The 24,721-nt window shown below is 43.4% G+C and overlaps 3 protein-coding genes and 1 long non-coding RNA gene across 4 annotated transcripts; 3 read left to right on the forward strand and 1 right to left on the reverse strand.

Annotated features, from left to right (window-relative positions):
- The first annotated feature begins 12,196 nt into the window (after window positions 1-12,196).
- Window positions 12,197-15,132, forward strand: LOC135494029 (uncharacterized). The gene is made up of 3 exons (XM_064781779.1): window positions 12,197-12,626; window positions 12,756-13,538; window positions 14,180-15,132. Exons 1-3 carry the CDS (start codon window positions 12,197-12,199, stop codon window positions 15,130-15,132), a joined length of 2,166 nt encoding a protein of 721 aa, XP_064637849.1.
- A 2,112-nt stretch (window positions 15,133-17,244) lies between these two features.
- Window positions 17,245-23,721, forward strand: LOC135493825 (uncharacterized). Its single transcript, XR_010448299.1, has 3 exons — window positions 17,245-17,357; window positions 23,056-23,170; window positions 23,479-23,721. It is a non-coding gene; the product is annotated as an uncharacterized LOC135493825 (long non-coding RNA).
- Window positions 18,115-20,690, forward strand: LOC135493823 (uncharacterized). The gene is made up of 5 exons (XM_064781407.1): window positions 18,115-18,744; window positions 19,559-19,633; window positions 19,868-19,975; window positions 20,198-20,281; window positions 20,449-20,690. Exons 1-5 carry the CDS (start codon window positions 18,264-18,266, stop codon window positions 20,688-20,690), a joined length of 990 nt encoding a protein of 329 aa, XP_064637477.1. The 5' UTR covers window positions 18,115-18,263.
- Window positions 20,988-22,432, reverse strand: LOC135493824 (putative nuclease HARBI1). Its single transcript, XM_064781408.1, has 2 exons — window positions 21,855-22,432; window positions 20,988-21,484 (listed from the first exon to the last, which is right to left on the reverse strand). Exons 1-2 carry the CDS (start codon window positions 22,054-22,056, stop codon window positions 20,988-20,990), a joined length of 699 nt encoding a protein of 232 aa, XP_064637478.1. The 5' UTR covers window positions 22,057-22,432.
- Window positions 23,722-24,721: the final 1,000 nt, after the last annotated feature.

The raw sequence follows: 24,721 nt of genomic DNA on the forward strand, positions 1-24,721 counted from the left end.
GGCCATGTCTCATCTGTGTGTTGTATATAAAAGGTGTCTTTAGCGGAGTTTAATTAGGCTACGGGTCATGTCAAATTTTCTATTATTGTAGGTAGTTCGCCTAGCTTAGGACCGGCGGCAGCACCGCCTAGGCACATTCATTGTCTTTGTCTCTAGACTTATGAGTGTTGTCTCTTGTATCTTTTCAGTTTACCGAATCGTTTACGAATTATGAACCTGTATTTTCAATAAACTATATTCGAAGTCAAAGAAGAGTTTTCGTCGAGTGACTGATCCACATCGTACTCATCAAGAACAGTAACGATGGAAGGGGACCAGCTTCTACTCCTGGCTGAGGCCATGACGTTGCAGTTGGAGAAGAGACTAGACGAGGTCACACGGGAAATCACGCTACTGGAGGCCAACCTAACAAGACCTACATCAAGTTCGACAACTCCTGCTGTTTGACCTACCCCGACTCCGAGACGCCGTCAGTCGACCGAGCCGTTACCTACGCCTAGGCTGGAGCTGCCGCCGCGGCCTACCCCGAGGCCTAGAACACCGCCAGCGATGAGGCCTGTGTCGCCTCCATCCACGTTTAACACTTGGCCCCAGTTTATCTCGACCCCCAGTCAGCCGCTAGCAAGTTTGCCAGAGCCATGTCAGCGTACGTCGGCTCTCGGGGCTAGCCAGATGATTGTCGCCGCAACTAGTGCGATTCAATCACCGATGCACTTGGTGCATGAACTCAAAAAACCTAGTGTGGACATTGAAAAGTTTAGCGGGGACCCAACCCGCTATACTCAGTTTTGCCGACAATTTAACGGGAGAATTGTCAAAAATTCGGATTCGCATGACGAGTGCATGAGCTTTCTGCTGCAGTTTACATCCGGGGAAGCCCGAGATGTAGCCCAGGGTTACGCTCACCTAGACTCTTTGATCAGGTTTGATGCAGCCATCAAGGAGTTCCAGAGGAGGTACGGCAACCCTCGGCATGTCGCGCACATCTACGTCAAGAAAGCTCTTGAGTGGCCTGTCATCAGGGCCGATGATCCGCTTGAATTGGACCGATTCAGCATCTTCCTTCGTGAGTGCCAGTATGCCGTACAGGAAGTCAATGCGCTAGGAGTACTCGAGTACTCTGAGAACCTAAAACGTCTAGTGGGAAAACTCCCGGTCAGGATGCATGATCGTTGGAGGATGCTAGCAGACATTGTTCAAGAAAAGGGACAAGTCGCCACCTTTAGCTTGCTGGTTGATTTCGTCATAAAGGAAGCCAGGAAGATGACAGAGCCTGTCTTCAGTAAGGCAGCCATGCAGCCGCAAGCCGCACCGAAACCTACGCCAGCCGCGCCAAGGCCTACTCCGCGGCCAAGAGAGAAGAACACGGGGACGAATCGAAACTCTGACAATGCTCAACCAGGTACCGACGCCAATCAGCGCAAATGTCCGTTGTGTCCGGACCAGCCTCCCCATCGATTGGGGCGTTGTAAGAAGTTCTTAGATAAGACGGTCAAGGATAGAAGACAGTGCGTTAGAGACTTGAAACTATGTTTCAACTGCATGAGGCCATCTCATCAAGTTTGTGAGTGTCAAACATTGGCACGTTGTCGTGAGAATGGTTGTGGGGCAGCCCATCACACTCTGCTGCACGAGAACCACGGAGACAGAGCCGTCGGAGGATCGACAGTAGCTAATACTGGCCGCAGTCCTAACCCCGTAGGACCTAGGTCATACTTCCAACTCCTGCCTGTGTATGTGTATGCCAATCGTCGCTCACTCCCCACCGTCGCTCTACTAGACTCTGCGAGCCAGATCACCATCATACGGTCTTCTTTAGCCAGGGAGTTGGGCCTAAAGGGTAAAGCTAGAGACTTGACTATAAACACTGTGGAGGGTTCCGCGGTTAGACGAAGCCGGTCGGTTTCCTTCCAGCTAAAATCTCAAGATTTGGCCGTCAACTCGCCGCTGTATGTCAGTGAAGCCCAGTCCATGGACAGTAAGGAGACAGAGACAGAGAAAGGCACAAATTATTCCCTTGGCATTCAGATCGCTTTCTTTGCATCTTCTAGTTGTTTGTTAGGAGTCAGAGACGATGTTTGGTTGAGTGAAGGTATGTGGAATAGTGGGGAGGCAATGGAGTGAAGTTTGGGTCTGTCGAAATGCCCCAGACTTGAAGATTTTGTGCTCGGCTTTCGCGATTTCTGGAAGAGCGGACATTTTATTTTTCGTTGCTGTGTATACTATAATACGTACACGGAACAAGACGTGATTGTTTCACCGTAAGTGGTTTAGTGACTGTTGTATTGTGAAAAGCACGGGCTGTTGGTTCCATTATGGGCGGCCACAAGAACCAAGGCGGTAAGCCAGGGGATAAACATTCGCACCCGAGTTCAGGTTCCAGTACATGCGAAACCCCGTCAACAGTCATGAAACGGACCAAGCTGGTGTTCGAGGAACCACTTTCGATTGATAACCTCGAGAAAACTGTTCTTCTTGCGGGAAGTAAGATAAAGCAAGTAATCATGGACCTCATAAATGTAGCAATAGTCGATGTGTCAAAACGTTTCACGGACCAGATTGCCTGTCTAGAATCGAAAATTTTTGAACTGAAAGGTGCGGACGACCGATAGAAAGCGGATACCACCCGCCTCGCGTCGGAGACCGAGTGGGATACGGAGGAGCTAATTGCCGCGTCCAAAAGGCTTGATAAACGTGTCAACGAAACTCAGAACTGGTCAGAGAGTACATGTGAGCAGCTTGAAATGTACGGGCGAAGGGACTCCATCCGTATTTACGGGATCCAAGAAGCTCCTGATGAAAATTGCGTCCACATTGCAAGAGAGCTTTTCAACACCAAACTGAATGTAAACGTTGGCACGCAGGACATCAGTAGGGCGCATCGCGTTGGAAAACCGAATCGGGATCCTCGCGCCAACAACCCCCCCCCCCCCCCCCGCCCGATCATACTGAAGTTCGTAAGACATGATGCGAAGTTCACTGTCATCCGAGCTAGACGTCTGTTAAAGGGAAGCCGGGTGGTTATTCGGGAGGACTTGACCATTTATAGAAAGGGTCTTCTCGACTTCGCTCGCTCGATCCAAGGCGTGACAGGAGTATGGTCAACTGACGGCCGCATCACGGCCCTGTTTAACAACAACAAGTTCAATGTGGCAAACCGTTTTGACATTGAAAAACTTCGCGCTATCGCAACCTCGGGCTCATAAACTGTTCCAGACGAGTATCAGTGAGGCATTCCGTCCAAGCCTGAGTTTATTTAAAACTATGAACTGATCTTCTAGTAAATGTGACTTTTATTTTAAAACTATGAACTGATTTTCTAGTAAATGGGACGTTCTTTTTTAGTGACCTGTGTAGATGCTTCAGCAATAATTGTCACGCTCACCACAAGTTCAGTCTATATCATTGTAATCATGACTACTTATATATATATTCTACCAAATTGTGAATAATGGGTATTTAATTTATAGCATTGTTATATAACTTATATTTAAGGGCGAAATTGCAATTATACTGTACTCCCCCATCCATGCACTTTTTCACCCCGAATCACTCAATGGCAATTGCAGGACAGTTGCTCTTTCCAACACTTCTTTTTTTATTTTCATTGTACCGTACTTATTTGTCCAAATATTTTTTTCTTATTCTTTCTGGCCCATTGGCTGGGTTTGATTTGATGTCACCATTGTTCTCTCCTTGTGACAAACCCGTCACCGTTTTTTCTTTACACCAGAAAGGTTCGAATACTTCAATTTTTTTCTGTTATACATTTTTTTCCTTGTCGCTGGTATTCTATAGCCAACACGAACATTTCACAAACACCCTAACATGTAACAGGCACGAACTACATTTCATTACTTGATACGCTAGATGTCCACAACGATGCCACTCTGGACGGGCAAGAACCATTAACTTTTCTACATGATTCCCCATACACTGATGATAAAACGCTTATAGAGATCGGTAAAAAATACTCAGAAAACTTTTTTATCTTGAGCATGAACTGTCAGAGCATCAATGCAAAATACAATGACATTATATTATATCTCGACCTCCTACACAAAGAGGGTTTCCACTTCAGTGCTCTGTGTTTTCAAGAAACTTGGGTTTCCGATAATCATCAAGGTAGCCTTTTCCAAATTCCTGGTTATAACCTCATCCAACAAAGCCGAACGTGCTCAGCATACGGTGGACTAGCAATATATGTAAAAGAAGGCCTCACGTTTAATTTAATTCAGACTCCTCGATTTAAAACTTGGGAAAACCAGTTTATAGAAATAATCTGCGCTAACAAACGGCTAACTCTCGGCAATCTCTATCGACCACCACGTGATCGTAACGAAGACTATTACTCCTTCATCGATGAATTTTCCCAAACACTTACACAATTTCAAAATACGCATGGCGAGCTTGTAATTGCTGGTGACACTAATATTGATCTACTTAAACATAAGAACAAACCTGCATTCTCCGACTTTATCGAAACTATTTTTACGCATTCAGTTTATCCAACTATTACATACCCAACTAGAATAACCACACACAGTAAAACCCTAATTGATAACTTCTTCCATAGGTTCTCCCCCCTCATCTCTAAAACTGTCACTGGCATCCTCACCAACCAAATATCAGATCACCAAGCCTATTTCATTGGAATAAGTAAAATTCACTCAAATCAACAAAAACATAAACAAATAGTCAAATACCGGAAGTATACCGAAGCGGCAACTGAGAACTTCAAATTACAAATAACAAGGGAATTAGCAACTCAGGAGACCACTCACAATGACGTTAATACAAATTTCAATAAATTTCATGACTTACTCTGTCAGGCAAGGGACGATAACTTTCTCCTGATCACAGCTAAATTCAACAAATATAAGCATAAAAATTCCCCATGGATCACAAATGCACTTATAAACTCGATTAAAACACGAGACAATCTTTACAAGAAACTAAAAGCCACTCCGCCTAACTCACCCCACCTTGAAATACGCACGTTGCAACTACGAAACTATAACAAAGTCCTGAGACGGCTTATCAATAGCACAAAAAAAAAGTTATTATACTAATGTTCTAGAAATGAATAAAAATGATACCCGTAAAACTTGGTCAACCATCAATACCCTTATAAATAAATCATCGAGGTCTAGTACCAAAGTTCCAGAATCGTTTCAAATTAACGAAGTTCAAACCTCTGACAAAACCGTAATAGCAAATGAATTCAATATTTTCATGTCAAATATGGGCCCAAACTTATCTGCCGCCATCGGGGTTTCAACTTCTCACTTTACAGACTATTTGGGGCAACCACAACCTTACACCTTTAGTTTCGGAAACATTACCGAGAACACAGTTGCCAAACAATAGATCATATACAAACAAAAACAAGTTGTGGGTGGGATGGGATCTCAACCAAATTATCAAAAGCATGTAAAAATGAAATAGTGAAACCACTGACAGTTATGATAAATCATTCAATGTCCATTGGTGTTTTCCCTGATCGTCTTAAATTAGCATGTGTTCTCCCATTATACAAAAAAGGCGACAATGCCCTCCTAGACAATTACCCCCCCCCCATTTCCCTGTTGCACTCAATATCTAAGATTTACGAAAGAATTATCCACGATCAATTAAGACACTACTTTGCCGAAAACAACCTTTTATACTCCAGTCAATACGGTTTCAGACCAAAACACTCTACCGACTTGGGCGCAGCTGAACTTATTGATAGAATTGTAAAAACACTTGATGCTGGCAATAAATCTCTTTCTATTTTTATGGACCTTAGCAAGGCTTTAGACACTCTAGATCACAACATACTACTGCGTAAATTGAAACATTATGGTCTAAATTCAAAAGCTCTTTCACTTATGAGTAACTATCTTTTCAATCGGGAACAATTTGTTGACTACTGCGGTACAGAATCCACTCGTGCAAAAATCAAAACAGGGGTCCCCCAGGGGTCTATTTTGGGTCCTCTATTATTTATTAGGGAGGTTAAGATCGGCCCCCGACTCCGAGAACGAGAACGAGGTGATTCCCTTTTTGTGTGTGACGTCATCATTTTCAGTGGGGTTTCTCCATGTCTGTTTGCGATCGCGGACGTGAAAACGACTTGAGGCCGTCGAAGTCGTAAGTGCTTTCCGAGTTTGAATTATCAGTATTTCCCATCGATAAAGATAAATTTTGTTACTGTGATGTGTTTACCTAGTATGTACCGAACACACGTGCGAAGTCTGAAGGACATGAGGCGTAGTTGAACGAAAATATCGTGTGTTTTTGCTGGCATACCAAAATATCATGGAGAGTTCCTCCTTGCACGCCCGAAGTACCGAATGGAATCTACCAATCTGTTGGGATAATTTCATGACAGTCTACTTAAATAAAGCGGTTTTGTGTGCGAGAGCGTAAACCCGGAAGTAATTTTGCGTCGTCTGCTATGTTTACAAATCGGCGCGCCATCTACCAACAAAGCATCAGACTAGCAACTCGGACGTAATTTTTCTTAACCGCATTTCAGCGTCGTGACCAACAACAACGAGGACGACGTCACCTCGTTCTCGTTCTCGGATCAAATCTTAACCTCTCTATTATCTCAACAAAGCCAGTGATAGTTTTAACAGCGTCATGTTCGCTGATGACACTACTCTAGAGAGCGAATTAAACAACCTTGGGTCTGAACTAAATCTGAACGAAATGAATGTAAATATTAACACAGAATTATCAAAATTGGCAGATTGGCTAAAAGTAGTAAAAGCTAATAAACTGTCACTAAACCTCCCCAAAACTAAATATATCATCTTCGAACGGTCTAACTCAAAAGCCATCAACATCACTCCAAAAATCCACGATATCCCGATTGATCGAGTGGAACAATTTGATTTTCTTGGCCTCACACTCCATAAATACCTCAGTTGGGTCCCTCATACACATAAGATAGCCTTAAAGGTATCACGAGCAATTGGAATTTTGAAACACCTCAAATCCTATGTTAATCAAAAAACCTTAGTTACTGTGTACCATGCCCTCATTACTACACATCTAAATTATCAGCTACTGTCATGGGGCTACGAACATGGCTCTATCCTTAAACTTCAAAAAAAGGCTATTCGAGTGATCACAAACAGAAAGCTTATTGCCCATACTGAACCTCTCTTCAAGACTTTAAAATTATTGAAATTAACAGACTTACACTCAATTCTACAAATGAAATTCCTATACAAATTTTTCAATAATGACCTTCCGGGCTACTTCATGCATAACACTATCAAAACAAGTGACCAAGTACATCCTCACAATACTAGAAACGGGCAGAAATTGATAACTCCACGATGCAGACTTAATTTTAGCCAAAAAAGACCACTTTATGGTATTGTCGCTATCTTCAATTCCCTCCCTTCCTTGGTCTCGGACAAAATTCACACTCACAGTCTTCATGGCTTCAGTACCTATTTAAAAAATTATTTATTGGGATTATACAGTTCTCGCTGTGTAATTCCACACTGTTATGTATGTGCTCATTCCTGTTTTTTTTATATCAAAAACATTACAATTCGAGTAAATTTTATACTAACCATTTTGTGTATCTAGCTATTCCATGCAGGTTCTTACCCAGAGGTACTTTTTGTGTTTGTTTGTCCTTTCATTTAAATCTATTTTATTTCAGCAGGGGCACAGCCGTAAGCGATCTAATTGTTGATCTTGGCTGTGTCCCTGGCCGTTATTTCCACTGTTAAAAATCTCATACATGTACTTTAATTATTATGTTGGCCAAATAAATTACCAATTACCAATTACCAATTACCATGGACTTGCCGTCTTTCCAGTGCGCCACCCAAGACTTTGACCAGAGTTGGGGACTATGTCACAACCTCCCCCTCCCGCGGCATATCGATCCATCGCAGGTTGAAATCCTAATCGGTATGGACCAGCCCGAGGCACACATACAGCTAGAGATCCGAAGAGGCCGAGAATCAACCCATAGCCGTCTGTACCTGCCTTGGTTGGACCCTGATGGGGGTGGGCGCCTGCCACGAAGATGCCGACAATGCTTGTGTCAACAACCTGACTGTCAATGACGCAACGCTGCATCAAATGATGGAAAGGTTCTGGTCCACCGAGTCATTTGGTGTGAGCCACAGCTTTCTTCGTCCTACCTCGTCGGAAGACAAGAGATTCGAGAAAATCTTGAAAGATACCATCTCGATGATAGACGGGCGGTACCAAGTGGGAATGCTGTGGAGAGAAGCCGACTCTGCCCTGCCGAACAATCTGCCGCTGGCACAACGCCGTTACGACCATCTTCTGAAACGCTTTCAGAAAGACCCGGAGTTTGCCGAGCTGTACCAAGGGACAGTAAACGACTACGTCGATAAGGGATACGCGCGCAAGCTACCACCTGATGAAGCTAAAGCTAAGCGCACACGGGCGACAAAATGACAAAAAAACCTGAAAACATTTGTTTTTAAATATTTTTTCACAATTTGTTGCCCGTCCGCGGGCGACAAAAACAAGGTGACCTCGCCGCTCTACAGCGATAAGAACAGGTGGTATGCCGCAATTACTGAAATAGCAAAGACCCTAGAGATCGGCCGCCATCTTGGAATACGCGGGTGTGACCGGGAGTGTGACGCATGGCGCAACCATGGTTACCCCTTGTTTTTGACGTGACCTGTGACGTGACCGTGTCATTTTGTCTCCCATGTGCGAGTGATTGAAACAAACACGACAAAGACGCAAAACATTTCGAAAACAACTGAAAACAAATGTTTTCAGTTTTGCTGTCGTTTTGTCGCCCGTGTGCGCTTAGCTTAAGACAACATCCAAGAGAACTTGGTATATTCCTCATCACGGGGTTGTTAACCCCCACAAGCCCGGCCGTGTTCGTGTCGTGTTTGATGCAGCACCCTCCTTTCCAAATGCCTCACTGAATGGAGCCCTGATGACCGGCCCAGACCTACTGAACAGTCTCCTCGGTGTCCTGCAGAGATTCCGACTGTACAACACAGCCCTAGCTGCAGATGTTGAGGCAATGTTCATGAGGGTGAGGGTTACCTCGGACGACGCTGACTCACTTCGGTTCCTCTACAAGCGCAACCACGGAGACGAAGGACCACCTGATGTCTATCGCATGGAGTCACATATCTTCGGAGCCAGCTGCTCGCCTGCTTGTGCAAACTTCGCTTTGAAGCAAACTGCCAAAGACAATGGGTCAGGTCAAGTCTTGGGGTTGAGAAAGTGTTAGGTGTTGGTGTAACACCATCCCCAAGGCAACACCGTCACTACACCAACGCTTGACCACCCTGCTTGGTGTTGGGTTACACCGGTGTAACACCAGTGTTGGAGAAGGTATTCCCCATGATTCCAACACCAGGGTTGGGAAAGTGTTACACTTGGGTAACACAAGTGTTACCCCAACTCCAGCTCACCACAAAAAACAAGGTAAATGCATGGGAGAAATGTACAGGTGTAACACCTACCCCTAGAGGTAGGTGTTTGGAGGTGGTCAAGTTTCTTGGTTGTTTAAAAGGTGTTCAGTTCAGCCATGTTTTTCGTCCCAGTCCAGCAGGCGATGGCCCACCGGGGCCATAATCTTCAGAGAAGACCCTCGGAAAGTGAGGAACCGGTCGAAAAACATGTAAGACTCAACCAACACCAGTTGGAGCAGGTATCTGATGCCTTTCATCAATGGCGGGAAGAGCGAAACAACTTTAAACTGTGTCTGACTATTTTCAGAGTGCTCAACAAGGTCAGTTCAGGATTTCAAACCACTTTTGCTCAGTGTCTAGCTCTCATGCTTGTCAGCTTATTCGGGCAGATCGGATGTACAAAATATATATAAATAATTCATCATATTTTAGTCTGTGTTGGTCCTTTCTTTATAGCTTCAATCAAGAGTCCATTGGACTGGAGACCCAGATTTGTTAATTTTTCTCATAATCTAATTCAAATTAAAACGATTGATTGAAATAAAAACATATAGTTTTTATTAAGATAATTCAAACAAAATTAATGAATAGTTCTGCAAATAAATTATTCACATGGACATTAAAATTTCTGAAGAAATCAATACATGCCAAATATTAACTCAAATTCACACATGTATGTACATGTAGTATTAAAAACTTTGTCGAACAACTGCTCTCAATTTCAGTTCAATTAACTTTTAAGATTAGCTGTACAATTTAGAACAATATATTACACTATTTATAATATAATCAACTTTCACTCAACTTAATAAGTGGGCGAGTTCTGAAAGTTTATATTATTATCTTCAATACTGACAATTCCATTTACAGCCTGGTATGACAAATGGAATGCCGCCATCTCACGGAAGATATTAGACAAAATTCCATTTTGTTCTTTGATGGCCTCAACATACTGCTGCTGGTAGTCAACAGAACTCTCTAAGAAGCTGTTCTTAGCTGCCTTTCCACCACTTGACTTGTCCCCCTCTTCTTGACAAGACCTCTTCTTTGAAAAAAGTTCCCGCACAACCTGCTGGTCCTGGGTTCAGCTAGGCCTTGGCCTTTTTCTGCCATCCAGGAAAACATGAAGTGGGCGCTGCAACAACTGGTGAATCACGCATGGCTGCTGTGACCGATGAATTAATCGTGTGAGGCTGCGCAGGAAAGGTCTGAACCCTTCCCGGAGTGACCAAAAGCTGCGGCCTTATGGCACTCCCCTTTGGGTAGTAAACTGACTGAAACTCCTCATACAGCTTGAAAATAGTCTCGTTGCAACGGAGTTTCAGGTTGGAATCATCTGTGGCAACACCAGATTTAGACATGGCCACAACCAACTGCCGATACTCTTTCCCAATGTTCTTAAGGAAATCATCCACCTTCTTCCCAGACAAATTAAAACCAATTGCATCTGCTGCCCTCTGATGGAATTCAGGAATCTTTTGGCAACGTTTTGCCTTAAGAAAATCACTGTGGTTATTCAGCAGGAATGTTAGCAAATTTTCAATTAGTATTTCAGTCCATTTTGCTTTCTCAGACATTTTTTGGCTTGAATGAATCTTCTGGTGTAAATTTTCTATAGTGTGTATGAGCAGACGAAATGTTATGGTTTAACATGCAGCCTGAATTCACCACAAGACCACAAATGCAGGGGAAATTAGGAAGGTTAGGCTGCAGACCAAATTTAGTCTTATTTCTAATTATTTCATTAAAAAATTGCACTCTGTTATTTGCTGATTTTGCACATAAAATCCAACATTTTGAAAAGAAAATTTTACATTTCATCCGAAACTTCAAAGTCAAAACTATCTAAAAATATTTACTAAGCCAGAATCGGACGAAGTATGACCAAGAACGAGCGATGTGAAGTGAAATATTAATCGCTAATGAAAATTTTTCGAACCAACACATTTTATACTTTTTTTCGTGCAGAGTAGAGTGACATTTTTTTGTGAAATAACGAGTCCAGGTCAACTAGCTTATCATCAGCACGACAGAGGCATACATACGCCAAACAAAGCCACACAAACTATTGTTTTTTTAAAAATTATTCTAGATACTTCACTAATTTGTAAGTACAGAAGAAACAACAAAATTCGAAAATATCGAAGTGACAGATCGTGTTGACGTTTCCGGCCGCCATTTTTTAGAAAATTTGTGAAATTTTGAGTTCATCAAAAGACTCAAATGTCCGACAAAGGTGATGACATTCCAAACAGTCACACTCATTACAATCCTTGAGCAATGTTTTATCCAAATAAAGATATGAGAAACAAGGAATTTTGGTATAAATAGTACTTTTGACACAGTTTTCCGCCACACACATGTGGCTTCACATATCGATTTTTTCTTGCCGTTCCGCAGTCAACTCCGCTGATGTGGTAATCATCAATTCCGCTTCGGCCGCGCCGAGACGAAATCGGCAGTCTTCACAAAAATCCTGGTCTCACATCTCACTTAGGGCTCGAAAATAATCGCCAATAAGGGTAAAATTGTATTTTTTTGGTTGAAGCGAGAAAACAAGATGGCGTGAACTCAAACACCTAGTCAACTCACCAGTGTTACACCTACCGGGACCTTACACCTGGTGTCACCCTGGTGTTGCTCAAAGTGTTACACCGATGTCCAACCCAAGCTCGGTGTTGGGGGTTGGGGTAGGCCTCCTACATGAACACTACACCAACACCAACACCTAACACTTTCTCAACCCCAAGACTTGACCTGACCCAATGTCGCTTTCTTTAGTCAAGAAGCGATTCAAGCCATCGAGAATGACTTCTACATGGATGACTTCATCAAGTCCGATAGAGGGCGTCCCTCCTGCCGTGCTGCTAACCCAAGAGCTGGTAGAGTTAGCCGCCAAGGGAGGATTTAGACTCCATAAATGGTTGTCTAATGAGAGAGAAGTCCTAGCCGCGTTAAACGTTACCGAGACAGCCGTACAGGAGCTTGACTTCGACCAGGCCGACATCCCAAGCCAGAGAACTCTAGGAATGCAATGGAACATCCAAGAAGACACGTTCACCTTCAGCTGTCAACCGAAGGACACGCCATTGACTAAGCGAGGACTCGTCAGCACCATGTGTTCAGTCTTTGACCCATGTGGCTTCATCTCGGCATTCATCGCTCGAGCCAAGTTTATGGTACAAGACCTCTGGCGTGAACACCTAGACTGGGACCAGCCCTTGCCCGACCACCTGCATTAGAAATGGTTAGCCTGGCTGTCTGAATTAGAGCATCTGAAGGTCGTCCAGATTCCAAGACATCATCTCGACTTCACCTCCCAAGTGAAACACATCGAGATTCACGTATTCGGTGATGCGTCCGAAGCCGGCTTTGGTGCAGTTGCCTATCTCCGTTACGAGACGCCTCAGGGTGATACCCGCTGCTCCTTCCTTGCCTCAAAGACCTGTGTAGCGCCGTTGAAGGTTTTGAAGATTCCAAGACTGGAATTGCAAGGAGCCGTCTTAGCTGCACGCCTGGGAGTCAAGTTGGAGGCAGAACTGAAGGTCAAGGTCGTTAGAAGAATCCACTGGTCCGACCCTGAGGTTGTCCTCAAGTACCTGCAAAACGACACCAAAAGATTTCGTCCTTTCATCGCGAACCGGGTAGTTGAAATCGTGGATCTCACCGACCGAGATTTATGGCGTCACGTACCCACGGACCAGAATCCAGCCGATCTTTGCACTAGAGGGCTACAGATATCGTCCTTCAAAGAAGATGCCGGCTGCTTATGGTTTCACGGACCCCAGTTCCTGAAGCTCACCAAGGACTGTTGGCCTGCCACCAATCTTGGCTCAACATGTCTTGATTTGTCCGATCCTGAGCTGAGAACCATGGTGCACAACCTTACGGCAGCGACCGGGCCTAGTGACGACAATGCAAATGACGACGCAGTAGATGTTGGTCAGCCAGGACCAAATCAGATACCTGAGGTCAAACCTCTAGCAACCTTTAACCTGGAGTCTATCCTCAACCCCGGGGATGTCTCATCTTGGTCTCGATTCGTCAAGAAGTCAGCATGGATACAGCGAGCAGTCCAGAACTTCACATCAGCCGTGCCCAGGCTGGGTCATAAATTCTAAAATACCTTGGTACCGTAAAGTCAACTTTTAAATGGAAAATGCATAAGCCTCGTTCTGAGAGTGGAGTGTTTTGGACACGCAACCAAGATGCTCTACCAAAGTTCCCTCGGGTTGCACTAAAATGTGGAACCATGCACACAGCTCACTTCAGAAGTTTGAGGCTCTCAAAACACTGCTTCAAACACAAATCAGCCAAGGAAGCATCAACCACCCTAAGTTTTTTAATGAGCACTACACATATTTGCTGAGAAAAACGCTCCAAATAGCCCATTTGCGCGGATTTTAGCGTCACTTGAGCGAGCCGATCCGGACTTCCTATACGGGCTGCCGTAACATAATGTAAACAACGGCGCTACCGGCGCTCCGGGCAGGCGATGGATGGAATTTGCCAAATTCGCACATATTCAAGTTATTTTCGTGGCCTATCTTTTTAAGTTTGAGGTATTTTAGAATAGAAATTGAACCCTCGGCTTCGGACCTTGGTTGAGTTACCAAGACACTCGGGTGGAGCTAAAATTTCGTCCAAACCCTCGCCTATCGGCTCGGGTTTGGACTGTATTTTAGCTCCACCCTCGAGTGTCTTGGTAACTCAACCAAGGTCCTCCGCCTTGGGTTCAATTCCTTAAGCCAAGCGGGATCCCAACTTGACTGCAGAGGAGATTGAGGCAGCCACGCTGTTCTGGGTACGCATCGCCCAACGAGAAGTGTTCACTGAAGAGTTGGAGTGTCTTCAAAGAGAGCAGCCAGTCGGTCAGAAAAGTCGTCTCGTCAACCTAGGACCATTCTACAATGAAGCCAGCCGTTGTCTAAGAGTTGGTGGTCGACTGCGTAAGGCCTCGATTCCAGAAGATGCCAAGTTCCAGCTGATACTCCCAACGAGACATCCCGTCACTCACCTGATCGCCAAACAGACTCATCGCCATCTTGCCCACTGTGGTCAAGAACACCTGGTTGCAGAGTTGAGACAGAAATACTGGCCAGTATGGGCCAGGGAAGCAGCTAAGCGAGCAATCCGAGATTGTCTGCTCTGTGAGCTCCAGAAAGCTAAGCCGTGCATCCCGAGAATGGCTGATCTACCAGCACCTCGCTTGCAGGCCACCGCCGGTCCGTTTGCTTACTGCAGTGTCGACTATTGGGGGCCCATGCTGGTGAAAGAGAGAAGAAGCACCATCAAAAGATGGGGGTGTCTGTTTACCTATTTGTCTACTCGCGCCCTGCATCTGGAACTTGCCGACAGCCTAGAAACTGACGACTTTCTGCTGTGCCTGCGCAACTTCATCGGTCGGCGCGGCCATCCCAAAGAGATGTTTAGTGACAACGAGACTAACTTTAAGGGTGCAGACGCTGAATTGGTCTGCTGTCTCCAAGACCTCGACCAGAATAAGATTCTGGGCCGCCTCTCGCCGCAAGGTATAACGTGGCACTTCAACCCGCCCTCAGCTCCACACTTCGGAGGAGCCTGGGAAAGACTAGTCCAGTCAGTTAAGACCGTGCTGAAAGCCACAATGAAGAATACGCTAGTCTCCGACTCCGTGTTACGAACAGCACTGATCGAAGTGGAAGGAGTCCTCAATAGCTGATCCCTTACCCACTGCAGTCCCGACCCAGACGATTACACTGCTTTGACGCCCAATCATTATCTGATTGGCCGTGCTGACAACAAGTTTCTCCCGCCGTCTGCCAGGACAAAGAAATCCACAGTCAAGTAATCGTGTGTGTCGTCGCTGGAAATCAGAATATCTACCGAAGCTTACGCAGAGACATCGTTGGCTAACCGATCCTGTCAAGACCGTCTCCGAGGGAGATCTCGTGATGCTAATGGAGGACAACCTGCCACGCAGAAAATGGGAACTAGGACGCATCACTGCCTTGTACCCAGGAGACGATGCCGATGGGAAAGTTCATGCGGTTGACGTCAAGACTCCGAGGAACGTCTTTCGACGACCAGTCGCCAAGATCTGTATCCTGGAGGAGAACGTTTAATCTCGTGTGTGGGTGTGCTTCAGATGTGATGTGCTGGTAACCTCTCCATCCAGGTATAGGTTACCTTGCGTGTCGCGGATCGCCTGCATTGCGATATATTGTCCGCTCCTTCTCACCATCGGATGAATTATTCACATCTCTGTCCTCACCTGAGTTCACTGCAATTCACTCTGCTACTAAACTTCATTATTTTACTCTCAAAGTAATTTGGGTTTCTTTCCTTCTCTGGGAAAACCCAAAGCTTCGTTTAGGGTGTTTATGCTTACAGCTTAGTACAGAGTAATTTCACTGGGTCAGTCTGGACTAAGTTGTGCCATCGTGTAGTGTGATGGATTTTATTGTGTTTAGCTCGGGTTTAGAGCTTATCGGTATATCTTTATAATCGAGATTTCTAAGCAGGAATGAACATTCGCTTTCTAGGATGTTAAGACGCTTGTTTTCGTAGTGACAGTGTGTGTATTAATTATATTGACTCTATAGACTTGCCTGCTGAAACAATTACTGTGAACTCTTCAGGTGCTGTTGTGTCTTGCCTGTCTTCAGACTGATTTATGTGTTTCTCAAGACTTTGAGAATTTTTAGACTTAGGTATTATTTTGCAAGTTTTCCTGTAACACAACCCAGTGTCTTTTGGGGTCACGCCTGCACATATGAAGGTTCAGATTTCTTGGTAATGCTGATCTTTTCATTGTATCGTGTTTGGCTATGTCTTCGGTTGGTTGTGTACTTGGATTTTATTGGGGAGCATCTCGTGGTTACCAGACTCTGTCAGGGGGGTGGGTATGTCCTGTAATTTCTTGTTGGCCTTTATTTGGTACATCTTGTATATATTCAGTTCATCCCGCAGTTGCGCAGTGGCCCGGATGTCCTTATCAGCTGATTCCTGGGCCCGGTTTCTCAAAGAATCTTAAGTCTGTTTTGGTGACTTAAGTATGAGAATTTCTTAAGTTTTGTCTTAAGTTGATTCACAAAGAATCTTAACTCGCCTAGCCGACTTAAGTACCCCAAAAACTTAAGCACGGTAGCTACCGTACTTAAGTCGGAATTAAGGACACAAAATGGCGGAAATTCGCCGGCACAACCGGCCTGTCCTTCGATATTTGATGGCCCGAGGCCCAGAAAGACGCCTCGTAGACCATCAAAACCCCTTGGAGAAGTACTCCGCCAAGGGGGTGAAAGACAGATATCGTTTCCTGCCCAACACAATAATGGTCTTCGTTGAGGTATTCGGCCCAAAGTTGACGCGTCCGACCGACCGTGGCCATGCACTGCCTGTCATACTACAAATTTGCGTGTGTCTCCGTTTCCTTGCTTGCGGGTCCTTCCAAATAATGGTCGGGGATGGAGATGGACTGTCAAAAAGTTCCATGTGCCGTATCGTGAAGGCCACCATGAATGAAATAATCAAATATATGAGCGAAATCATAAAATTTCCGAGGGGCGACGAAGCAACAGAAACAAAGAAGCGCTTCTTCGCAGTTGCAGGTATGTATCAGTTCCCATCTCATGTGCTCCTCGCCCACTACTATTTATAGTGCTCCAATCAGCAAAATGAATGACAAAATCGATAGGTGAACATGCATATTAAGCAGGTCAAACTTCTCCAATCAGCAAACGGTGAATGAAGAAATCGCTGTTGGTAACCGTGAATATTTTAACAGGTCAAGGACAGGTCAAACTTCATCAGCTGTTTTTTTTCATCACACACATGCATGACATGTGTCGTGTGTCATCATGGAAGCGAAACTGCGTGGTTCAATGCTGTTGTTTGTTTATTGAAAACCGGCTGTTAGATTGCTGGAAACTTTATAATCATGTGAAGGTATCTATGCAGCCATCTATTCTAATGAATACTCGCATCCGCGCCACTGTGACTGTGCAGTTGAGTTGATCGAGTGCAGACTGTTGTCGACTGTGACTGTACGTAGTGTTGCATGTTGTTGTTGTGTGCTTGTGTGTCCACCAATGACCATCATCCATGGCATGTACAGCCTACACTACTGCTGTATGGATTGTTGGTCAGTCAGGTCTGGCCTATACTCGATCATGAGTATGCAGTATGTTCTATACTTTTCTTGTACCAATATCATCCCTCCATGCATTGCATCTTGCATCCATAAAAATGCCCTCAACTCACTGAGTGAGGTGGATGTCGACCAGGGCGGGGCGCAGTCGGGGAATGATATAGTTAGTTAGGCCTAATACAGGTCAGTTTGTGTGTTGCCTAATGGTTCTTCCACTTTGATTTTAGGTTTCCCTAAGGTAATCGGTGCTTTGGACTGCACACAGATAAAGATTCAAGCCCCATCTCAATTTGAGGATGTTTATGTCTGTCGCAAATCCATTCACAGCATCAATGTTCAGGTAAGCATGTGTGAATAGAACACTTTCAAAAGTCAGTTGGTAGCCCTGCCTAGTAACGAAATGTGCACATAATGTCTGTAGGCCTACACCAAAGTACAATAAACATGCATTGCATTTATTACCAGATGACCGGCTGGCTGGCTTTTTTATTTAGTCATCTTGGAACGAGATCAGGTTCACTTTCAAAGCCTGGCTCATTGGAGGCCTGGGGCCGGTTGCACAAAAGTTATGGTGATAAAAGTATGTTAGTTTATCTTTTTATGTTAAAGTCCCTAACTTAGCGTTAGCTAACATAACGCTAAAATTGAGTTTCACAAATCAATGTTAGGCCCAATGTTAACTAACGCTACTTTTAAGTAAATCAATGTTAGTTGCTAGGGACATTTCCCATAATGCATTTGGTCCTCATATTGAAAGCAAGACATGCAAGATGGCTGCCTCCATAGAGAATCATTCATCTCAAAAGACAAAAAGGGAGAGAAAACCAAATTTTTCACACTCAGAAGCCGAAGTTTTAGCCGATGTTGTCATAAATGAACTTGGGATCTTGCGATCCAAGTTTTCGTCAGATGTGACAAACAAAATGAAAAAAAACAAATGGGATGAAATTGCCCTAATGGTTAGTTCCTTGGGAGTGGCCACAAGGACCGGGGATAACTGCAGGGAAAAATGGAACCAGCAGCTTTCAAAGGCGAAAGAGATCCATTCCCTGCAGCAAAAACACCAGAGAGGGACTGGCGGAGGGGGAAAGATGCCACAGGCCGACCCTACACTGCAGAGAATAATAGAAACATTCGAAAAAGACGCAGCATTCAGAGGCATCACTGGTGGATTTGAGTCTGCAGGTAGGTACACCAGGCTCCGATTTAGCCTAATTAGGCCATAAAACGCTATCTACTTCTACCAGCATATATTTCTGAACATAGGCCTAAGCCTTACATAGGTCTAGATTTCATAGCCTGATGTCAATCTTCAAAAACATTGGTGGAATTAAGCTCAACTCGGCCCTACCCTGGCTAAGTTCAAAGTATGTCGTCTGGTGCCTGCATCGATATTGGCACTCTGCCAGCCATTTCTGTTGGACTTCCTGTGTGTATAGCGACCATGTGTACATGCTGACATGACAGTGCATGCATGCATTTTTCAAGCGGCCGAAAGTACAGCTTTTCATGACCGTCACTTAGAAATAGTACCATAGTAGTTGACTTCATAGCTCTATAAATCAAATTCATCAGCAGATAAGGTAGTTCAACTGCACAAAAGTACAGAAAATGTGGTTATTCGCTGCTCCAAATACGCGCTTGCAAATTTCCCGACTCCATATTTCTAAACGCACTGAGCATGCCCAGTAAGTGTATGGAACGCAAAGTTTGCAAATAGTACTATACAGGGTGAAACAGAAATAAGTTCCAATATAAATATTTTGTTAATACTTTTAATTTATTCAATAAGTCATGTGAATTACCTCAAAGAATTAACAAAATGATCGCAATTGTACACATTAGGCCTATTGTTAAGCTGACATCACCCTGTTTTAATGGAATATCCATAGAAATTTGGATTTTCAATGGATTTAATTAGAATTTATTGATTTTTCCCGCCAATTTATGTGATTCATTCCCTTTAAACTTTAAAACTTTCATTTGTTAATATTTTCAGTAACCACACCTATAAAGGCTACAGCAGCAGTCTCCCTCCCTGTTACATTACCTGATCTGGCTGGTTGGACTCCTGGTAAGTTTAATTTAAAGGTGCTGGAAGCTCGATGATAAATATGCCCATGTCAATTAAGAGCCGAGTATTTCTTAGACTATGATACATTACATTGGTACCGGTATACAATGGAAGAAATACAAGTAGGCCTACTGAGAAACAGAAAGCGACTATAGTGACCCGGTTAGACATCATGCGTCTTTAATTTAGAAATAGTAAAATTATTTTTTATGATAATTTCATTTAATTTTTCAGTAAATCAAGCTGCAGATGTTGATGTCGACTGCTCAGATGCAGTGGTTGTGGCAACCTTTGATCGTCAACCACACGAAACACACATAGAGGGAGCCACAATAATTCTTGGTATGCTATTAGATACAGGTTCGGTCTTTCAGTAGGCTATTAGGCCCGGGGTCTAATACTGCATCGATGCTGATAGCCTGGCCCACACCTCATATATCAAGGCATTTGCATTTTGGATATTTGAATCTATATTTGCCAGAGTTTTGGTTGCAAAACATTTTGTGACCTTTCGTGATTTGATATTTATCATCATATAGGCCGAACTGTCATTTTTTATTCTAGATTCTCAACAGACGATGACAGCCACTGCAATGACTGCCCCAAAATCTCCAGCCAAAAAGAAGGCCAAACTGTGCAAAGTCACTGGTGAGTAGTTGGGACTCTAGAATGGCGAAAGCCTTTCTTGATTTTAAGCAGTCCCTACATGAATCAATCAAATGTGCTAAAATGAGCTCTGGCCGTTCACAAAGTGACAAAATTGAAGTGCTGTGTGATCCATTTAACCCGTCATAATTTGTTTCATTCTCTCCTAGGTGCCAGGAAAGCACATGCGAAGGGTCTGCTGACAGACGCCATGTGCCGACAGAAGACTCAGCAGGATGTATTTAACATGCAGCTTGAGGTCCTTGAGGCAACTCTTGTTACGCAGAAGGCCACAACACGTACTCAGGAAGTTCTTCAGAAAGAGGCTGGCCTTCGAATAGAAAAGCTACAGCTGGAGATTGCTCTGCTGAAGGAAAAGGAGTTCTTGGGTCTGTCGGGCATTGAACTGTAAATTTATGTGTAAATAGTATCTATGTTTATAGGATTTGAATTTTTTAAATATTAAATATATTAAATAGTAAATATATAGTAAATATCAAGTTATTTAAAACACAAAGGGAATGTATCAAAATTAGAAGCTACAGTGTCAGTGACATGATGAAAATGTTATGGTATATTTCTTACGCGAGTGTTGATTATGCAATACATATAGTTATAGTTTTTAAGTTTGAAATTGGAAAATTCACTGGCTGTAGCTTCCACTGTTTTGATATATCCCCTCACTCAGGTTGCAGTGGATCACAGTCAATTAAGCAAAGTAGCGATTGGCGAGGTAGTCCCTGTAAACACTGCCAGAGTTTGGGCCAGCATACTCCTCATCATCATCTTCATCATCTTCTTCGTCATCACTGTCGTCGTCTTCTGGCCGGGGGTCACGTTCTCCTCTCATCTTTGCAATATTATGCAGGACAAAACAGGCAGAGATGATCTTAACTACACGGTCTGGCTGCATACGAATCTCCCCATGGAGAACATGGAACCTCCTCTTTAACACTCCAAAGGCATGTTCTATCCTCACTCTTGTGGCACATAAGGAAGTGTTCAATCTCTGCTGGGCTTCTGTTGTGGGTGCTCCGTACGGGACGATGAGATACGGCATACAAGGGTATCCACTATCTCCTAGCAACAGTCCATCTTCACCTCTGGGGTTTGTCAGTTCCAGGTGCTCTTTAAGGTCACTGTTCCTCCAAATAAAGGCATCATGGGTTGCCCCTGGCCAACGTGCAACTACATTGGTGAATTTTCCTGAAAAGGAAATGTATCATTTTAGTTAGGAGGGCTATTGATCATTATTACACGACCACTCCGTATTTTATTATATTCAACATATTTCAGCATCAACAAGTTTCTATGCAATTAACGATGAAAAAATACAAAAACTATGCGTATTCTATCTTTATGAGCAACAGTGTACAAGAGATAATTTTTGCATAAATGGCATTCCATATGTTTTGTTGGTCAGGCAATCATGGAATTGGTCAACGTTCGTTTACCAAAAAAGGCATGTCAGTCATGGTGCATGTCATGATGTCGAGGATGTGGCGCTTGTTGTGATATCATGGATATTGGCCCTAGTATTTAGCATGTTTTCAGGTATAATTATAAAAGTAATTACCCTTATCGTCAACCACTGCTTGCACGTTGATGGAGTGATATCCCTTCCTGTTTACAAAAGATGCTTCGTAGGCTGGAGCTGGAGGAACTTGCGCGGGTTGTTCTGCTTCTTCCATGGCTTCGCCTTCGCGATCTGCAGGCATGGGCAGTGCAGGTGCATGTGCAGGATCAGGAGCATGTAGGCCTATCTGGTCATCTCGCATCTCCTGGTCATTCTCAGCAGCATTGGCTGGTTCTGGGATGTGATCAGCATCAGGACGTGGCTCACTGGGGCATATTATTCTGATGTGCGTGCCGTCGATGCATCCCAATACTTTGGGAAAATGTGCGATCGCATAGAATCCAGCTTGAATTCGACGCCTCTCCTCCACCGACTGGGGCCACACAATAAAATCGTCCCGTGCAGCATCTAACAGGCCAGCCACCCTGTGCACCACACGACTTACACTCGCTTTGTCTACACCGAAAGTGTCCCCAATAACTTCAAAGAAAGCTCCAGATGCAAAATAACGGAGAGCAATCAAGACTTGCACCTCAGGCGAAATTGCATGGCTTCTGTTGGTGGCACTTTCAATGTCCTCCCTGAGCATATCAACTATCAAAACAATGGTTTCTCTGCAAAAACGGTATCTTTTAAAAAGTTTTTTGTCATTGAAGAACTCCAAGTGGTTGATTCTTTCTCTAAAATGCCGTGGAGCTTGAAATAATGGCTGGAAAGCCACAAACAGGGCCTGGTTGTCCACCATTTTGTTTCAACTAACTCCAAAATAGGGATTTATCTTGGGGTTAGGAGGTCAGTTAAAGTTAGCGTTAACTTAACGCTACTTTTAAATAATTTTCTTTCTTGCAACCCAAATTAACTTTTTGGAGTTAAGTTAACGCCAAGATAAACTAACAGTGATTTTTAACTATTTTTTTCTTTTGTGCAACTGGCCCCTGATCTAGTTTAAGAGATTGCATGTCCATCTGAAATATGAATATCCTGATTCCTGGCATAGTATGAATTAAAATCATTGCTAAGTATGAAAAATTTTGAAAGTACAGTGTTTCTGCCAGAAAAAAATTCAAGAGGGGGAACCAAACCCAAATTCCTGGTCGAAAGAGCAAATTTTGGCTGTTTTTCGGACAATCTTGGCAGTTCCCCCCCCCCCCCGGCAGAAACCCAGAAATAATATTTCAATTTCCACTTTTTGGTATTGCAGATGATATGTGATGCTGATCGCATTGCCACAAACCTTGTAGCCAAATGGCCGGGAAGTGTTCACGACAGTCGAATATTCAAGGTGTCGTCCATTGGCCGAGAACTTGCTAACCAAGGTAATTCAGACATGTGTGATACCCACTAAAAACAAGTAATTTAATAGATAGATAAAAAATTTAATTGGAACTTTATCTACATTTATAACTAACATACATGTAGTAGAAAAGAAATTATCACATAGGCATACTACTGGATCAACAGTATCATGCTTATTTGAAAAATATATAATATATAAACGAGAAACCCCATGTTATGTATAAAATGACAAAAAAACATTGATATTCTCATATTCAATAAATTAGTATAAAATTCATTCATTTTGAAAAAAATTATTACATTTACAATATTGTATTTACAATTTCAGCTCCACATGATGGATTCCTTTTGGGAGACAAAGGTTATGCACTTGAACCGTACCTGATGACACCTTATCGGAATCCAACACCTGAAGAAGCCAGATACAATGCCGCCCAAGCACGAACCAGGACACGAGTTGAGCAGGCCTTTGGCATTTTAAAGAGGCGGTTCCATTGCTTGCACGATGAAATTCGGCTGGTCCCAGAACAGGCCTGTAAAGTGATAGTCTGCTGTGTAATCCTCAACAACATTGCACTGAAGCGGCATGATGTGATGGAGCCACTTTTGGAGAATCAATATAACCTTGATCCCATTGATGACGATACTGTAACTGGAAGGGTTGTAAGAGATCATTTGCGTGATACCTTCTTTCATTTCTGATTGTGCAAGCATGCAAGTGTTTTTTATGATATTTTAAGAGGAAACCTAAGTGAGTTGGCCATAAAATTGCATTTAAAAGAATACATGTGTTAGGGGCAAAATCCGTGTGCTATGTGAATCTATGCCTTTTATAGGTACGAAAAATAGTATTCAAAACTTTGGTTCATAGATCTTGTACTGTTTGGCATGTTTGATATTTGTACTTTTTGTGGCAAATTTGGATGTTTTTGATAGAATGTCTGACAGATCAGGGCCCGGTTGCACAGTCAGCATTAGGTTAACAACAACTTAAAGGCCATATATCAAGGTTTTTTGCCATTTTCTGCTGTAAGACGATTTCAAAAGTGTACCTAACACTTTATACAATACAGAAAACCAAATGCAATTAGCTCCATCCATTTTGAAGATATAGCCAATTATGTGTTTGACAACTTGATTACCTAATCAGGCTAGCAACTGGCGGTTTTCACATTCTGCACTTGTGCGCACCACTACTCCTGCAGCGCTGTACGTAAAATGATATTTCGAAACAGTTCAAGTTCAAATTTGAACTAAGATGTAAGAATGATGCTAAAAGTAACATCACACAACAAAAAAGTGCATTGCCATTGACATTTTAAAAATATCAATATTGCAGTACTAAATTGCAATACCTGGGCCATGATGCCTTATTTGATGATTATAACCGTAGTAGGCCTACTTAGCAAAACTTCAGTTCCTATATCACTTTGAAATTATCTTGTATCAGCCACTGGACTGTTCTTCTTGTGTTCATATTTTCATTTTAAAGGGACTCTGTAGACAGCAAGGTGGGCAAGATGAAGTTTAAATTAGTCGGGTCTCTCACATCTCGAAGTACATCGAAATCT

Source organism: Lineus longissimus, chromosome 9 (genome assembly GCF_910592395.1).
Source record: "Lineus longissimus chromosome 9, tnLinLong1.2, whole genome shotgun sequence".
NCBI classification, from domain to species: Eukaryota; Metazoa; Nemertea; class Pilidiophora; order Heteronemertea; family Lineidae; genus Lineus; species Lineus longissimus.

Bases quoted from the DNA above. Each gene is read 5' to 3' on its own strand.
- LOC135493824 (XM_064781408.1), bottom strand. From the start codon at position 22,056: ATGCGAGATGACCAGATAGGCCTACATGCTCCTGATCCTGCACATGCA. The intron at 21,485-21,854 runs GTAATTACTTTT...TTTCCTTTTCAG, and splicing joins AGCAGTGGTTGACGATAAGG to GAAAATTCACCAATGTAGTT.
- LOC135494029 (XM_064781779.1), top strand. From the start codon at position 12,197: ATGTCGCTTTCTTTAGTCAAGAAGCGATTCAAGCCATCGAGAATGACT. The intron at 12,627-12,755 runs GTGAACACCTAG...TCACCTCCCAAG, and splicing joins TATGGTACAAGACCTCTGGC to TGAAACACATCGAGATTCAC. The intron at 13,539-14,179 runs GTCATAAATTCT...CAATTCCTTAAG, and splicing joins ATCAGCCGTGCCCAGGCTGG to CCAAGCGGGATCCCAACTTG.
- LOC135493823 (XM_064781407.1), top strand. From the start codon at position 18,264: ATGTTAGTTGCTAGGGACATTTCCCATAATGCATTTGGTCCTCATATT. The intron at 18,745-19,558 runs GTAGGTACACCA...TAATATTTTCAG, and splicing joins TGGTGGATTTGAGTCTGCAG to TAACCACACCTATAAAGGCT. The intron at 19,976-20,197 runs GTATGCTATTAG...TTTTTATTCTAG, and splicing joins GGGAGCCACAATAATTCTTG to ATTCTCAACAGACGATGACA.